The 17,582-nt window shown below is 41.3% G+C and overlaps 1 protein-coding gene across 8 annotated transcripts in view; it reads right to left on the bottom strand.

Moving 5' to 3' along the window:
- Window positions 1-4,089: 4,089 nt before the first annotated feature.
- Window positions 4,090-17,582, bottom strand: part of HPS5 (HPS5 biogenesis of lysosomal organelles complex 2 subunit 2) — a 44,021-nt gene continuing 30,528 nt past the window's right edge. For all 8 annotated transcript variants that reach the window (XM_054437796.2, XM_063671092.1, XM_063671091.1 and 5 more), the window contains 8 exons: window positions 16,988-17,565; window positions 13,406-13,526; window positions 13,048-13,203; window positions 12,108-12,227; window positions 10,803-10,916; window positions 9,254-9,360; window positions 7,408-7,678; window positions 4,090-5,262 (listed from right to left, as the gene is read on the bottom strand). In XM_054437796.2, coding sequence (XP_054293771.2) covers window positions 5,202-5,262; window positions 7,408-7,678; window positions 9,254-9,360; window positions 10,803-10,916; window positions 12,108-12,227; window positions 13,048-13,203; window positions 13,406-13,526; window positions 16,988-17,565 — 1,528 coding nt within the window. In that variant the 3' untranslated portion in view covers window positions 4,090-5,201. The remainder of the gene's footprint in view (window positions 5,263-7,407; window positions 7,679-9,253; window positions 9,361-10,802; window positions 10,917-12,107; window positions 12,228-13,047; window positions 13,204-13,405; window positions 13,527-16,987; window positions 17,566-17,582) is intronic.

Here is a 17,582-nt window from a genome sequence, read left to right as displayed (position 1 = left end):
TTGTATTTTTTTTTTTTTTTTTTGAGACAGACTCTCACTCTGTCACCCAGGCTGGAGTGCCGTGGTGCCATCTCAGCTCACTGCAACCTCCGCCTCCCGGATTCAAGAGATTCTCGTGTCTCAGCCTCCTGAGTAGCTGGGACTACAGGTGTGTGCCACCATGCCCAGCTAATTTTTTTTTTTTTTTAACAGTCTTGCTGTGTGGCCCAAGCTGGAGAGCAGTGGTGCAATCTCAGCTCACTGCAACCTCCACCTCCTGGGTTCAAGTGATTCTCCTGCCTCAGCCTCACAAGTAGCTGGGACTACAGGCACCCACCACCATGCCCGGCTAAATTTTTGTTGTATTTTAGTAGAGACGGGGTTTCACTATGTTGACCAGGCTGGTCTTGAACTCCTGACCTCAGGTGATCCACCCACCTTGGCCTCCCAAAGTGCTGGGATTACAAGTGTGAGCCACCATGCCTGGCCCACAATTGTATTTTTAACAAGCTCCTGAGGTGATTCTGATATGGAGCCAGGTTTGTGAATCACCTGACTGGGTGACAGTGTGTCCAGAATTGGTGGGTTCTTGGTCTTACTGACTTCAAGAATGAAGCCACAGACCCTCACGGTGAGTGTTTAAGTGTTACAGTTCTTAAAAGTGGCATGTCCAGAATGTTCCTTCTGATGTTTGGATGTGTTCGGAGTTTCTTTGCTGGTGGGTTCATGGTCTCGCTGGCTCAAGAGTGAAGCTATGGACCTTCGTGGTGAGCATTACAGCTCTTAAAGTGGAGCGTCTGGAGTTGTTTGCTCCTCCCGGTGGGTTTGTGGTCTCGCTGGCTTCAGGAGTGAAGCTGCAGACCTTTGCGGTGAGTGTTACAGCTCATAAAGGCATTGTGGACCCAAAGAGTGAGCAGCAGCAAGATTTATTGCAAAGAGTGAACGAACAAAGCTTCCACAGTATGGAAGCGCATGCCAGCAGGTTGCCACCGCTAGCTTGGGCAGCCTGCTTTTAGTCTCTTATCTGGCCCCACCCACATCCTGCTGATTGGTCCATTTTACAGAGAGCTGATTGGTCCGTTTTGACAGGGTGCTGATTGGTGTGCTTACAATCCCTGAGCTAGACACAAAAGTTCTCCACATCCCCACTAGTTTAGCTAGATACAGAATGCCGATTGGTGTATTTACAGTCCCTTAGCTAGACATAAAGGTTCTCCAAGTCCCCACCAGAGTAGCTAGATACAGTGTCGATTGGTGCATTCACAAACCCTGAGCTAGACACAGGATGCTGATTGGTGTGTTTACAAACCTTGAGCTAGATACAGAGTGCCGATTGGTGTATTTACAATCCCTTAGCTAGACATAAATGTTCTCCAAGTCCCCACCAGACACAGGAGCCCAGCTGGCTTCACCCAGTGGATCCCGCACCGGGCCGCAGGTGGAGCTGCCTGCCAGTCCCGCGCCATGTGCCCGCACTCCTCAGCCCTTGGGTGGTCAATGGGACTGGGCGACCTGGAGCAGGGGGCGGTGCTCGTCGGGGAGGCTTGAGCCGCACAGGAGCACAGGAACCCACAGAGTCGGGGGGAGGCTCAGGCATGGCGGGCTGCAGGTCCCAAGCCCTGCCCCAGGGGAAGGCAACTAAGGCCCCGCAAGAAATTGAGCACAGCAGATGCTGGCCCAGGTGCTAAGCCCCTCACTGCCCAGGGCCGGCTGAGCCGGCTGGCTGCTCCGAGTGCAGGGCCCGCTGAGCCCATGCCCACCTGGAACTCGCGCTGGCCCGCAAGCACCGCGTGCAGCCCCGGTTCCTGCCTGCACCTCTCCCTCCACACCTCCCCGCAAGCTGAGGGAGCCGGCTGCAGCCTTGGCCAGCCCAGAAAGGGGCTCCCACAGTGCAGCGGCGGGCTGAAGGGCTCCTCAAATGGCGCCAGAGTGGGGGCCGAGGCCGAGGAGGCACCGAGAGCGAGCGAGGGCTGCGAGGGTCGCCAGCACGCTGTCACCTCTTAATAGATCTAAGATTGTTTACATTTATTGATTTATTGTGCTGAGATGAACTGGTGGCAGTGATGGGATGTCAGTGGTTAGAGGTGAAGAGAGGAAGGTCACTTAAGACTGCTGTAATGGGCCAGGCGCAGTGGCTCACGCCTGTAATCCAAGCACTTTAGGAGGCCAAGGCAGGCGGATCACCTGAAGTCAGGAGTTCCAGACCAGCCTGACCAACATGGAGAAACCCCGTCTCTACTAAAAATAGTAATAAATAAATAAACAACAAAATTAGCTGGGTGTGGTTGCACATGCCTGTAATCCCAGCTACTCAGGAGGCTGAGGCAGGAGAATCGCTTGAACCTGGGAGACGGAGGTTGCTGTGAGCCAAGATGACACCATTGCACTCCAGCCTGGGCAACAAGAGCGAAACTCCGTCTCAAAAAAAAAAAAAAAAAAAAAAAGACTGTGGCAATAGTCTAGGCAAGAAATAATGAGAACGTGAGCTGGTGGCAAGAGACAATGGGAAAAAAACGACTAATGGAAAACACCAGCAAGGTAGAATTGAGAGTATGTACCTAGTAATTAGAAGTGAGGGTAGAGGAGGAGGAAGAGGCAAGGATGACTACTACAAGGTTTTCAGCCTTGACCAGGGCAGTCACAAATTTAACACATGCAAGGAAATTATTAATTTCAATTTTCGTCTTCCCACTGTCTCTGGCTCATGTAAATCCAATGTCTATGGGTCTGATAACTACCAGGTCCAACAACGACATTCCAAACCTTTCTAACAATAGCTAACATTATTACCTATACGCTATATCACAGGCACTGTGCCCTACATTTCCTTCTCCTTTAATTCTCCCTAAAGAGGAGCTCTAACACCTCACTCTTTCTTTGTGCTATTATCTCATCTAATCCTCAAAATACCCTGAATCAGAGCTACTATCATCCCCATTCTACAGATGAGAACACTAAAACTTAGAAACACAAAGGAACTTCCCAAGGTCATGAAGCAAAAGAGAGAGCAGTTATTCAAACCAAGGCAGTCAGCCTCAGAACACAAGCTCTCAGCCACTTTGATGCCCTGTAAAACAGCGGTCAGATCTGTAAACAAAAGCGAAAGGGAGGCAACAATGAATCACAATCTGCCTAGAACTTTCAGGGACGCGAAAGAAAGATACAAGTTCTATTTAAAAACTAATACCCAAATAGACTGCAAGTTTAAATGTTTAACTGAAGGAGATTTTTTTTTTTCATCTAATATCATGAAGGTGATTTTTGTTTGTTTGCCTTGGAAAATAAATTCAAGTGACAAGATTTGTTTTTGTTTGTTATATTAGAAATTTCTCTCCATACCCTTTATCAAATGAGAATTGCTGTGCCTTGAGAAGGTCTGTGAGGAAATGATTGCACAATTGTGCCAGTTCATGCTGTCTGCTTGTCACAGGACTTCCTCTGGGCCTTCTTGTAGTCACTGTGCTGACAGTGGACGGGGACTCTCACCCTTATCTCAGTATAGACGCACATTTCAATATAATCCAATACGGCCCAAAGGCAAATTATGCTAGTGGGAAGGTTTTCCAAACTTCCCAGAATTCTAAGAATTCTCCTTTCCCTGACAATCTCTTTTTTTTCTTTTTGAGACGGAGTCTCGCTCTGTCGCCCAGGCTGGAGTGCAGTGGCATGATCTTGGCTCACTGCAAGCTCCAGCTCCCGGGTTCACGCCATTCTCCTGCCTCAGCCACCCGAGTAGCTGGGACTACAGGCGCCAGCCACCATGCCCAGCTAATTTTTTTGTATTTTTAGTAGAGACGGGGTTTCACCGTGTTAACCAGGATAGTCTTGATCTCCTGACCTCGTGATCCACCCGCCTTGGCCTCCCAAAGTGCTGGGATTACAGGCGTGAGCCACCGCGCCCAGCCCGACCATCTCTTTAACCCATATGGTTGCATCATATCTAGGAGTAATGTGTAAGTTTAACAGTAATTTGTGTCCATATTCTCTGGTTATGTTATAAATGGAAAAAAGAGTTGAATTGTTCAATGCATCCAACACTTTACTTACTCCACACCTTTCTGCAAAATGCTCACAATAAACCTCCTGTCTACATTCTGTTCCAATGAAAACTTTAGTCATACTTTACATTTATTATTAATATAACATGCTATGTAAACGTACAGGAGCCTGACAAATGACAATCTACTTACATAATTTAAATAACACAAGTGCTTGCTGCAGTCTTTATTAGTACACAGCTTTGTTATGGCTTCTTAGAAATAATTTTAAAAAGTGCATGATTCTTGTGGGTTACTCTGTTTAGGAAAGATTACAGATAACACATTTCTAAGAATGAATTAGTCAACTGTATATAGGTTCAGATTAGAAAATATTAAATAAATACAGGGAAAAATATTTTTAATTAGCTTAATTTATATATGAAGACATATTATTTAATTTGTTTTTGAGACAGGGTCTCTCCCTGTCACCCAGACAGGTGTGCAATGGCACAAACACAACTCATTGCGGCCTGGACCTCCTGGCCTCAGGTACTATGCCTAGCTAATTTTTTTTATTTTTTGTAGAGATGCATTCTATGTTGCCCAGGCTGGTCTTGAACTCCTGGCCTCAAGTGATCCTCCCATCTTTACCTTCCAAAGGGTTGGGATTACAAGCCTAAGCCACTGCACCCAGTCCCATTTTACTTAAATATCAAATTCAAATCTTCAGTGTTCTACTTATTTTGGGTGTTAATTCCATTATACATGGTCTTATTTCAGTAATTTCCATATTGTGCCAGACAAGATATAAAAATAATTCAACTCCAGTCAATAATACTATCTGTCTTCATGTGACCAGGATGAAAAGCTTCTGCTCCCAACATGGAAGCCACAGTAAGAAAAGAATCTCTCTAATCCACTAGCAACAAGCAATATAATACTATAGTTTGGAATAATACTAGGACATTAGCATTCTAATTCCAGCAAACAAGGACTGACTCTTCAAAATTCAACTTTGGTTAAGAAATGCTGAGTACAACTTTGGTTAAGAAACACTGAGGTCATGGATAAAGAGTCACAGATGCCGATGCCAAGGGTACAGACACTGACAAAAGTAGCCCCAATAAGATGGCAGGATTTGTGGGTGGTGTCTTTCCTTCAATAACAAATGCATTCAGAAGGTTCAGGAGCATGATTTAGTTTTTCTCAAAATGTCGTGACATCCTGCTGAATCTTCTCCCACTAGGCCTGCTGGGACCAGAGAAATCGATCACATTTTTCAAGCATGCTTTGTATCAAGGCCCTGAAATCCCAAAGAAAAGAAACAAGCAAATTTAGTTGTCATTGTTCATTCTTCACAGAAAACTTAAAAACTAGAGTTTCAGAGGATTCAAAAAGTTGACTGATTCTGTGCATCAAAAGACACAATGCACAGAGTGAAAAGGCAACCTACAGAATGGAAGAAAATATTTGCAAATCATATATCTGATAAGGGGTTAATATCCAGAATATCGGAGAACTCTTACAGCAAGAACAACAAAAACACCCAACCTGATTCAACATAGGCAAAGGACTTGAATAGGTATTTCTTCAAAGACAATTATATAAATGGTCAATAAGCATATGAAAAAATGCTCAACATCTCTAATCACTAGAAAAATGCAAATCGAAACCACAATGAGATATATAGTACCTGACACCCACTGGGATAGCTACTGTTTAACAAAAAACAACAGAAAATGACAAATGTGGGGCTAGCACATGGAGAAATTGGAACCTTTGTGCACTGCTGGCAGGAAAGTAAAATGGTGCAGTCTCTACAGAACAGTATGGTGGTTCCTCAAAAAATTAAAAATAGAATTACCATATGATTCCAGAATTCCACTTTCAGGTATATACCCAAAAGAACTGAAAGCAGTGTCTGGAAGACATATTTGTATACTCATATTCATAGCAGTGTTATTCACAATAGCCAGAAAGTGGAAGCAATTCAAGTGTCTGTCAACAGATGAATGGATAAACAAAAGGTGGCATATATATACAACAGAATATTATTCAGCCTTAAGTAGAAAGGAAATCCTGACACATGCTACAACGTGGATAAACCTTTAGGACGCTATGCTCAGTGAAACAGGCCGGTCACAAAATGACAAATGTATTAATTCCACTGAGATGAGGTATTTAGAATAGTAAAATTAATAAAAACAGAAAGTAGAACTGTGGTTGCCAGGGGCTAGGTAGAGGAAATAAGTTGCTGTTTAATGGGTGTGGAGTTTCAGTTTTGCAAAATGAAAAAGTTCTAGAGACTGGATGCAAAACAATGTGAATAACTTAATACCACTGAGCTGAACATTTTTAAATTGTTAAGATGATAAATTTTATGTGTATTATACCACAAAAAAAAATTACTGAGACATTAGGTATCTGGTACTAGTAATTTTTTTTTTTTCTTCAGTTTTGCTCTTGTTGCCCAGGGTGGAGTGCAATGGCGTGATCTTGGCTCACTGCAATCTCCGCCTGCTGAGTTCAAGCGATTCTCCTGCCTCAGCTTCCCGAGTAGCTGAGATTTACAAGTGTCTGCCACCATGTCCAGTTAATTTTTTTTGTATTTTCTTTTTAGTAGACAGGGTTTCACCATATTGGTCAGGCTGGTCTCGAACTCCTGACCTCAGGTTATCCACCTGCCTCAGCTTCCCGAGTAGCTGGGATTTACAAGTGTCTGCCACCATGTCCAGTTAATTTTTTTTGTATTTTCTTTTTAGTAGAGACAGGGTTTCACCATATTGGTCAGGCTGGTCTCGAACTCCTGACCTCAGGTTATCCACCTGCCTCGGCCTCCCCAAGTACTGGGATTATAGTCATAAGCCACCGTACCCAGCCAGATACCAGTTTTTTTTGTTTTTTTGTTTTTTTTTTGAGATGGAGTCTCGCTCTGTCACCAGGCTAGAGTACAGTGTCATGTTCTCGGCTCACTGCAACCTCCACCTTCTGAGTTCAAGCAATTCTCCTGCCTCAGCCTCCCAAGTAGCTGGGACTATAGGCACGCGCCTCCACGCCCAGCTAATTTTTATACTCTTTTTTTTTAGTAGAGATGGGGTTTCACCATGTTGGCCAGGATGGTCTCAATCTCTTGACCTCATGATCTGCCCACCTCGGCCTCACAAAGAGCTAGGATTACAGGCGTGAACCACCACGACCAGCCTGGTACCAGTAATATTTTTAAAGAATCAAGGACATATCAGATTATTCAGGTTAATCTGAACAGCATCTTGGTCATGACTGTGAATGAAATATTACTTTAGCCTCTTCCCTTAATTACCAGATCAGTCTCAGTCTCCTCATGTTAGTGATGGGTCGGGACTAAATGATCTCCACATCTACCTCTGAAAGTCTGTGGCCTTCTACCTTCTCCAAGCACTATGCAGAGGGTAGGACAAACTGGTATTACCTCTGCCTTTTCTCAGCAATCCTCAGGATATCGCAGGTTCTGGTAAACTTCTCTGACAACTCAAGGGCTAGACCACATTCCTGTAGCAGTGACCAAGCCCGATCTGGGCCCATGGCCTTAGCTAACAGAAGTGCCACATTCTCCACATTGATGGGGGAAGGCCCATCACTGAGGCTCCCATTTAGTGACTCCTGGGGGGCTGGCCTCGTGCTCTTGCTCTGTATGAGATGAAGGAGAAGCTTCCATTCCTCCACGGTCTCTGGGATCCAACCTACACGCACACAGGGAAACGTCAGTTTGACCACTCTTAGCACGCTGACTGGATGCAGGAGATGGTAAAAACTGTGAAAATGTTTAATGCCAAAACATAAAAATATTCAAGAACACAATCTCATCACCCTAACACAAGTTGTTTTCTGAAAATTTGTTGTATAAATTGTTCATGAGAAAGAGAAGCCACAAAATTAACTTTGATTTTTTTCTTTTCTTTTTAAAGACAGACAGGGTCTCACTACCATGTTGCCCAGGCTGGTCTTCAACTCCTGAGCTCAAGCAAACCTCCCACCACAGCCTCCCAAAGTGCTGGGATTACAGGCATGAGCTACCACACCAGGGCAGCTTCAGAATTCTTTCAAACACTCAGTAACTACCCAGGGCATATCCTATGCTAGGCACTGGATATGTAATGAAGAACGGAAGAGACACAATCCCTGTACTCTTGTGGAGCCTACAGTCTAGTATAAGAGACAAAACTTAAACACGTAAGTAAATATATACTTATAAAGTATGCTAAGCACTACGAAAAAAAAGAACAAGGAAGCATCAGAGAGAGTGGCTGATTCTGCCTGGAAGATCTGAGAAGGGCTCTATGAGGAAGTGACATTGAAGCAGAAAGCTAAAAGACGAGACAAGCTTAGAGGACATATGCATGGGGCCCACATAATGTGAAAACTTGGAGTAGGAGCCATCAGAAATAAGGGGCCTGCATTTCTGATAAAGGAAACATGGAAGACAATGTGACACAGGAAAGAACTTGATGAATTCAAGGAATTTTTCTTTTCCTTTTTGTTTTGAGACCAAGTCTTGCTCTGTTGCCCAGGCTGGAGTGCAGTGGTGTAATCTCAGCTCACTGCAACCTCCGCCTCCCAGGTTCAAGCAATTCTCCTGCCTCAGCCTCTCAAGTAGCTGGGATTACAAGCATGAGCCACCATGCCCAGTTATTTTTTGTATTTTTAGTAGAGACGGGGTTTCACCATGTTGGCCAGGCTGGTCTCAAACTCCTGACCTCAGGTGATCTGCCCACCTCGGCCTCTGAAAGTGCTGGAATTACAAGCGTGAGCCACTGCGCCTGGCCAGAATCTTCTTTAATTAATGGGAAATTAAAAAAAAAAAAAAAAAAAAAAAGAGCCTAAGCACAAATTTTGGAGGAAGTCCTTGGTCCGAACCCCAGCTCCAGCATTTACTATTAGTAGCTGTGTGACTTTGGGCCAATTAACTGTCCCTTCTGTACCTCTGTTATCTGGAAAGTGGAAATAATAGTAACTATCCCCAGAGTTTGTTCTCTCATTTAAAACAACATATGGAAAGCACATAGTATAGGGCCTAACACATAGTAGGCACTCATGAAATAGAAAAGTTGCCTGTAGTTTATTCTTAATTGTGATTTCATAACATATCAAGGGCTATAGGTAAAAAACAAAAACAAAAACTCCACAAATGTGACAACTAAGTAGAATCATATATTAAATACATGATCATTGAAAGGTTCACCAAATTTTTTTGTTGAGAGGTCTGGAGTAACTTCTAAAAACTGACAACCAAGAGTAACCAGTTAGGATTGACATACCATTGTCCCCTTCCATCAGGCTCATATCATTCAGATACATAATATTGATGAAGGCCTCTCTTCTTCTCTCCAGCTCCAAACAGAGAATTAGATATCCAGGCCAGAAACTTTAAAGAGACCAAAGTTGAAGAAAGGAATAAAAGGCCATGAATTTATCTGGAGCTGTGCTGCCCAAAACAGTAGACACAGTCACATGTGGCTATTTCAATTTAAATTAATTAAAAGTAAATAACATCTGAAAGTCAGTTTTTCAGTTAACATATTCACATTTCAAGTAGTCAGTGGCTACATGTGGCTAGTGGCCACCATTGGACAGTTCAGTAGAATATATCTCCACTATCACAGAAAGTTCTATTAGATGACCCTGATCTAGGGGGGGGAAAAAAAAAACTAGCAGCAAATGCTGACATTGGAGGCCAAGCTCCAATTATAAGGCATTTAAGCTTTATTCACTTTATACACTTTAAAATTCAATACAAACCTAGCATATTTCTTCCCCAAATATGCAAACCTTGGAAGTCTTCCTTGACTCTTCCTCCTCCTTCATTTGCTATATCCAATATCAGCATGTCCCACCGCATTTTCCTTTGAAATGCCCACTGGATGTGCTCCTTTTGCTGCCCTACTAATCACCAATCCACTCATATCTGAATTACTCCAACAGCTTCCTAGCTGGCCTTCTGTCTCCAGCCTTCTCATGTATGACATCAGAAATGATCTCTAGAAAGCTCCACTTTCATTACACAATTTTTGCACCAAATAGTTTAGTCTAAAAGGGTCTCTACTGATAACTAAATTCTTCTACCAGCTTTCAAGGTCCTGCATGATTTTGTCACCCACCACCTGGCCAGACTCAGCCCTCATTACAGTGAACAAATATGTATCAAGTGCCTACCCCTATACAAATTAGATATAGACATTATGAGGGAAAAGAAAGACACAAGTCGCTATCTCCAAAAGATTATAATCCAGTTGGAGCCATAAGACAGTATCACCAGGCAATAAATAACTGACTGAAGTGTGACATGGATAATAAGCAATGCCAGTTTTCCACGCCCTTGCTCTGTTTCTCTCACCTAACTCACCCTCTCCTGGCTCCTTTATAAATACAAATCCTACCCAGGTTTTAGGTTTTACCTCCAAAATCTCACCTCCTCCCTGAGTCCTTCACCAGCGATGCTATTGAACCCATTTTGATCTCTCTCTTACTGTATTAATTATAAAAGTCTGTATCAATTATAATTGGTATCACATAATCTGGTGCTTAATTAAATACTATCTACATGCCTGAGAACTGGGGCTGGCAACTAAGCAGAGGGAGTGGAAGGGAATTAGCTAAGGCTATTTAAAAAAAAAAAAAAAAAAAAAAGCACGACATTTAAATGGAAAAAAGATGTTTAATTTACTATCACTTAAAACAAAAAGGTACTTTTAAATAGCAAAGAGAATCCCCAAATACTAATGTGTATTAATTCAGACCCTTAACTATAAGGTTGTTAACTGAAATGTTTCTAACCTTAACTTCAGTTTCTAAAAAATTCTCACTTACCCACAAGACCTGCAGATGTCTGTCATTTTCTCTTTGGTTATAAAATCTGCGGGAAGTTTAATTAGATGAAGGATCAGCTGACTGTAACCCCAAGAAAGCAAGTGTGAATGAGGCCTATGAAATGAAAAGGAATCAGTAAATTAGATAGGAAATAAACTCTAGAAAATGCTTATTTATCATCTAATAGTTAAGAATAGAGTTTAACTGCATTCTATTACTACATTTTAAAAACACTGCTATTTGGCTTTTGACAAATTAAAAATAGCTATTTTTCCTATAACCTGTTTATTTTTAAAGATTAGATACTTTAGGTAATCAAAAGCAAAAGAAATAAATTCTTTTTTCTTCAAAAATTAGATACTTTAGGTAATCAAAAGCAAAAGAAATAAATTCTTTTTTCTTCTTTTAATTCTATGATTCCATCACTCACAGATAACCATTGCATATCCTTCCAGACTTTTTGCTAGGAATATAAGACAGGCATTTGGGGGTCTTTTAAGAAGCTTCTCCTGGGGGGAAACACAAGCAATAGTTCTGACACAAGTACCAGTGTGTACTTTGTGTTAATTTTATTTTATTTTTAAAGTCCTAAATCAGGTTATGTCTAGAAATTCCTTGACACATTTTTAGGAAGAAAACACATACATACCTATCTCCCTAAAACCCCCACCCAGTTTTATCCTCTCACAGGCTTAATCACCAAGGTCTCTTAATGTGGACCCATGAAAAACCTGCAGGGGGTCAGCTGTGCAAAGTTTTGCATGACTGCATTTTTCTAAAAGGAATCATCAGAGTCTTATAGGGTGACCCAAAAAAATTTCAGAACCACTAAGAAATACACTTAATCTCATTACTACCATGACTTGGGTCAGTCTCTTCCATAGCTATTTCTAAAGTGAGCCCAGAATGCCGTATGTGAATAAACCAGTTCCATTCCAAAGGAACACTGGAGCTTAATCCTTAGAAATAAGACTCCTAGCCAGGCACAGTGGCTCATGCCTATAATCCCAGCACTTTGTGAGGCCAAGGCAGGTAGATCGCTTGAGCCCAGGAGATCGAGACCAGCCTGGGCCATAAGGCAAAATCTCATCTGTACAAAAAATTAGCTGGGCAGAGTGGTGTGCTCCTGTATTCCCAGATACTCAGGAAGCTAAGGTTGGAGGGGTTAATCACCTGAGCCTAGGAGGTCAAGGCTGAAGGAAGCCATGATCTTAGCACCACATTCCAGCCTAGGCGACATAGTGAGATCCTGTCTCAAAAAAAAAAAGTAAAGAAAAAAAGGAAGAAAGAGGACTTCTTCTGTACCTGGGATAACCTTCATCATCCATTGTGCTGGTGCTTGGTGGAGCATCAAGGGACACTGCCAAAAGCAGCCAATCCAACCTTAAAGACTCTGGTTGCAGAAGGGACTCAAGAAAAGATGACCTAAGAGAAAGTTGGGGAAAAAAGTCACCAATCTTCACGCTAAGAAATAAAACATAAAATGTGGGGAGTGTGAAGAAAATCTGATTAAGAGATGAATATAGAAGAAGAAATAACTTGAAAACTCTTCTGCTACAAAATGTCTAGAAATGCTGGTGACTAAGCTCCAAGATAACAAAGGAAATGTCAAAGGGCCAAAAAAGAAAAAAAAAAAAAAGGGAGAGAGAGAGAAAGAAAGAGACAAATAAAAACCAGTGTGGCCAAGGTAGGAAGATCACTGAGGCCATAAGTTTGAGGCTGTAGTATGCTATGATCACACCCGTGAATAGCCACTGCATCCAGCTTGGGCAACATTGTGGCAAATGTGAACCAATCAAAAGAAGAAAGGAGGAAGCTGCTAGTCTAATAAGCCAGGGGCACAGGTCACAAGTGTTACACCCATGGGGAGACAGAAAATCAGACATCAGCCTAAAAAGAGAAGAGCTGGAACTGAGATCTATGTCAATAAAAAGATGGCAGTGAATCTACTCACTGCAAAGACAATAAGAAGCTTATCTTCTTAGTTCAGGCCCTGAATCAAGGGATTAATCTTGCACTGATCTGAGAATCCCTGAGAGGGAGTGAAGAAGTGTGGTACATGCACATTTGTGATGTGTGCTGTGACATGTGGCAGAATGTTACAAGGCCTCCCAAATCCTCCTCTTCCATAGTATGTGCCTCAACCCCTTGGTAATTAACAGTAACAATGTGACACCTGCTTATAAAAGAGAAACAATGCCCTGTCAAAAGAAAAGAGAGTCTGCAAATATGCTCTCCTTCTCACCGCTGATCTTCAGGTCTTGATTTCACCAGACTGTCTAAATAGGCCAAAAACTCAGCAGGATGATGATAACAAAGTTGTATGATATCCGATGGCAAAATGGATGGATAGAACTTGATTAAGGATCGAAGAGCAGATTCCCCAAACTTTTCATACAACCTGCATTTAAAAACAAAACACTTTAGTCTCTAATTTCAGTGAAATGATATAACTTGGTTACATTTAGGTTACTTATTACAAAGGAAAATAAATATACTAACAGAATCTGCCTCATATGCAAACGAGTAACACATTAGAGACTAAAATACACAAAAAAATGCATGTGCTTTAGTTCATATAAACAATATATAGGACAACTTACCGGGTAGCATAAACAACCAACAACGGACTATCAAAAGGAACCTTGTCATCTAGTAACTTTAACTTTGTTGGTAGATCTCCTTTTTCCATCTCCATATACACAGGATTGGAACTTGCCATTTCTGAAATATAAAGCATATCCTTTTCCAAACTTTATCTCTTAGGCGGAAATATTCAATTTATGAACATGTTCATTCAGCAATCATTAGTCACGTACCTACTGTGTGGACCTATTATGTGCAAGGCCCAATGTTTGTTAAGCATTGTAAGAGAAACAAATAAAAGAACGAGATGTAATCTCTACTTTTAAGAACCTTAAAATCAAATTCGGAGGCAAAGCATATTAAAAGTTTTAAATAAGACAAAGCAACATATAATTAATACATCAGTGACTATTACTGTTAAAATAATGAGTATCTAGGCCTATATATAGCGACTGTCCATATAAGCACACATCAAAAACCAATATACATAGCTATCATCAATGCCAAGTTGCTCAGTTTTTTCTAGAACTAGTATTCCTACTCCATCTTTTAGAATTAAATTCAATGAAATTAATTTTAAAATATTTGACCTTTTTTAAAAGATATCAGTATAGCAAATATTCATTCTCTGAAGAACAAAAGATTTGACTTTTTGGAATAACCAAGTCATTTAAAGTCAAGTCTGGTGAAAGAAGTGAGTGATGATCTAAAACTATTTGTGGTTTAAAAAAAAAAAAAAAAAGTATGAATCTAAAGTAAAGTGGGTTTTTTTCCAAGTAGTTTTCTTTTTTAGTTTTTTAGAAACAGGGTCTCATTCTGTTGCCCAGGCTGGAGTGCAGTGGCGATCACTTCAACCTTGAACTCCTGGCTCTGTGTGTGTGTGTGTGTGTAGCGACGGGGTCTTCCTACGTTGCCTAGCTGCAGTGCCTGTGTGTGCACACATGTACACATGCGTGTGTGGAGAGACAGGGTCTTGCTACGTTGCCTAGCTGCAATACCTGGGTGTGTGCATGTGTGTGTGTGTAGAGACAAGGTCTTGAAATGTTGTCTAGCCTGGCATGTGTGTGTGTTTATGTGTATGTGTGTGTAGACAGGGTGTTGCTACATTGCATAGGCTGGTGTGTGTTTTTGTGTGTGTAGAGACAGGGTCTTGCTACGTTGCGCAGGCTGGGCAAGTATTTTTCAACTGGCTCTGAAGATAAATCCCAAATAATAGTTCCAAAAGCTGTTTCCCATAATTATAACATCATTAGAAGGGTGAGGCCTACTAACCAGGTTCTAAGAGCCAACACTCAATTTCTGATACATGCTTTTTTAAAAAAGTCATTTTTTTCCCAGTCTCATTGTTTCCCATTTGACTGTGTCAGGCAATAAGTACTTTAAAGGAATTCAGAGGAGGAAGCCATTCAGAGGTTTGGGGAAGCCTGATGACTGTGTGGGAGCTAAACCAGACATATCCACCTAAATTCAAGTAAGCAGCCATATCACTCAAATTGCCCACCATGCTTCCTCTAGCCAGCACTGGTAGTAACAATTATCACTCTGGCTGATGGAGACTCTTTTCTGCTCTTCTGTGACTGGGTATGATCACATAATAGAGACAGATAACAGTAAATTTACAATAAGTAATAATGTCACCATTTGAACTTACCTGAGGAGAAATAACTTGTTTCTTATTTCACACACAAGACAATCTACCTCAACTCAGAAAAAAAAAATTATTATGCTTTTAACTGCTATATTTGAATTAAAGCAGATCTGTAACTATAGACCCATGTTTCTAGAAAGCTAAAATATCTTTAAGTAATATGACATAAAAATGTATCTCTATTCACTTTTGGTAATGAATGAAAAGTTTGCTTAAAGTCTAAATTGTTAGAAATATGGCATATGGCATCTGTTATTCAAGTAGGATTTCGAATTAAGAATTCACTTCTTCAAAAACATGGGACTATGGCTGCAGAAAGGGCAATGCATATAGTTTTTAGGGTATGAGAACTGGTTTCTATTATATGTCAGGATGACATATGTGACCTTCAGCCAAGGTAGATACTGCTGGCTATGCACCAAAGTCTCTGAGGCAGACATGTAAGCAAGCTCTTCACCTATATTCATTCTTTTCCTCCTGGACAGGTTACATTTCCCAGTCTCCTTTGCAGTTAGTTGTGGCCATATGATAGAATTCTCATCAATGGAAATGTGTACAGAAGAGATGTAAGCCACTACCAGGCCAGGCCTGTAAGACAGCACTTTCTACATGCTTTCCCCAGACATAGCAACCCAAACACAACCACAACCCTTAAGGGAAGCTGGAGCTGAAAATAATGGAAGGAACTTGGAATGCCAGAATGCTGAATTACCACCTGGAAGACAGCTACCCACTGACCTGGAATACCTGTCCTGGACTGTTACATGAGCAAGAAATACACTTCTATTTATGTCTGAGTTACTACATTATCAGATATTTATCACAGCAGTTTAGCTACCTAAGATCTCTCTCTGCCTTAGACTGCTTATCTATAAAATGGAATAACACCATCTACTCCAAAGATTATTGTAAGGATGAAATGAGACAATGCTGAAAAGTGTTTACCATAATATCTGCCAGACAATAAGTACCTCATATAGTATTTCTGTATTAGTAAGTTACATGACAGATTTTCTTCTTTTAATACATCTGCATTTATAAACATTTTATTTTAACCTCAACTTCCCCAGCACTGCTCTACCATTTTCTGAATGTCATTATCAGAGAAATAAAACTGATTTCTAGGGCCAGGCATGGTGGCTCACACCTATAACCCCAGCATTTTGGGAGGCCAAGGTGGGAAGACTGCTTTGAGGTCAAGAATTCAAGACCAACCTGGGCAACACAGTAAGACCCCATCTCTATAAAATATGAAGAAATCAGAGGGTACAGTGGCACATGCCTGTAATCCCATGACTCCAAAAATTGAGGCAGGAGGATTGCTTGAACCCAAGGGATCAAGGGATCAAGGCTACAGTGAGCCATGATCACACCACTGCATTCCAGCCTGGGCACAGAGACCCTGTCTCTAAAAATAAAAAATAGGGCCAGGCACAGTGGTTCATGCCTGTGATCCCAACACTTTGGGAGGCCAAGGCAGGTGGATCACTTGAGGTCAGGCGTTTGAGACCAGCCTGGCCAACATGGCAAAACCCCATCTCTACTAAAATACAAAAATTAGCTGGGTGTGGTGGTGCATGCCTGCAGTCCCAGCTACTTGGGAGGCTGAGGCAAGAGGCAAGAGAATCACTTGAACCCAGGAGGCGGAGGTTGCAGTGAGCCAAGATGGCGCCACTGCACTCTAGCCTGGGCAGCAGAGTGAAACTCTGTCTCAAAAAAAATAAAATAAAATAAATAAAAATTTAAAAACTAATTTCTTATAATCCAGTTGTAAATTTAACCAATGTCTGAAAGAACTATTAAAAGTTAAAATGAATGGAAAACAGAATGAAGGGTTGACCAGAACAGATGTGATTTTCTACTTAAATCTTTTTTTTAAACCCCAAAATTCAAAACTGCTAATGTTTTTTAATACAAATTTCTATCTTTGATAAGGCAATCTGAGTATTACCTTTCAATCCTTCAATAAAAGTATCCCAAACAGAAGGGCTATTACTGTAACTAAGCTTGATACTCTCCTTCACTCTTTTCAAGTCCAGGAGAAAAAAGTACTTCTTCAGGAATTGGCAAGCCAGAATTTCAGGAGAGTACTGTTGCAAAGTGTGGTCCACATGTCCACTGGTGCTTTTGATCTTAGAATTCAATACATTCAACTCCAAACATAATGTTGTCAATTCAGCCAGGTCGTTCTGAAGACCACTTGCAATGGCGCATGGAGAACATATTTGAAACAGGTCATCCAAAGACTCCCTTGGACTCCTTACACATTCCCATGCTGTTTTATCAACAGTTTCTTCATTGCCTAAAGAGTCCCTTTTTTCTTTTTCATTATCTTCATCTAATATTCCCTTTTTTGATTCATTAACTAATAGTACGTCCTGGTTCAATTTCATGGATGAGTTGTCAGTATCTGAAACGCCTGAAAAGTCCTTCATGGCAAATGTTTTTTCTAAATGTGAAAGCCACTCTTGTAAAACCATTCTCAGAGACTCGGATTCAAATAAAACCAGAGGGTCCTGTAGCTTGGTCCTATACAAGACAGACAA

Source organism: Pongo pygmaeus, chromosome 9, assembly GCF_028885625.2.
Source record: "Pongo pygmaeus isolate AG05252 chromosome 9, NHGRI_mPonPyg2-v2.0_pri, whole genome shotgun sequence".
Lineage (NCBI taxonomy): Eukaryota > Metazoa > Chordata > Mammalia > Primates > Hominidae > Pongo > Pongo pygmaeus.
This window is presented reverse-complemented; position numbering and strand designations above follow the sequence as displayed.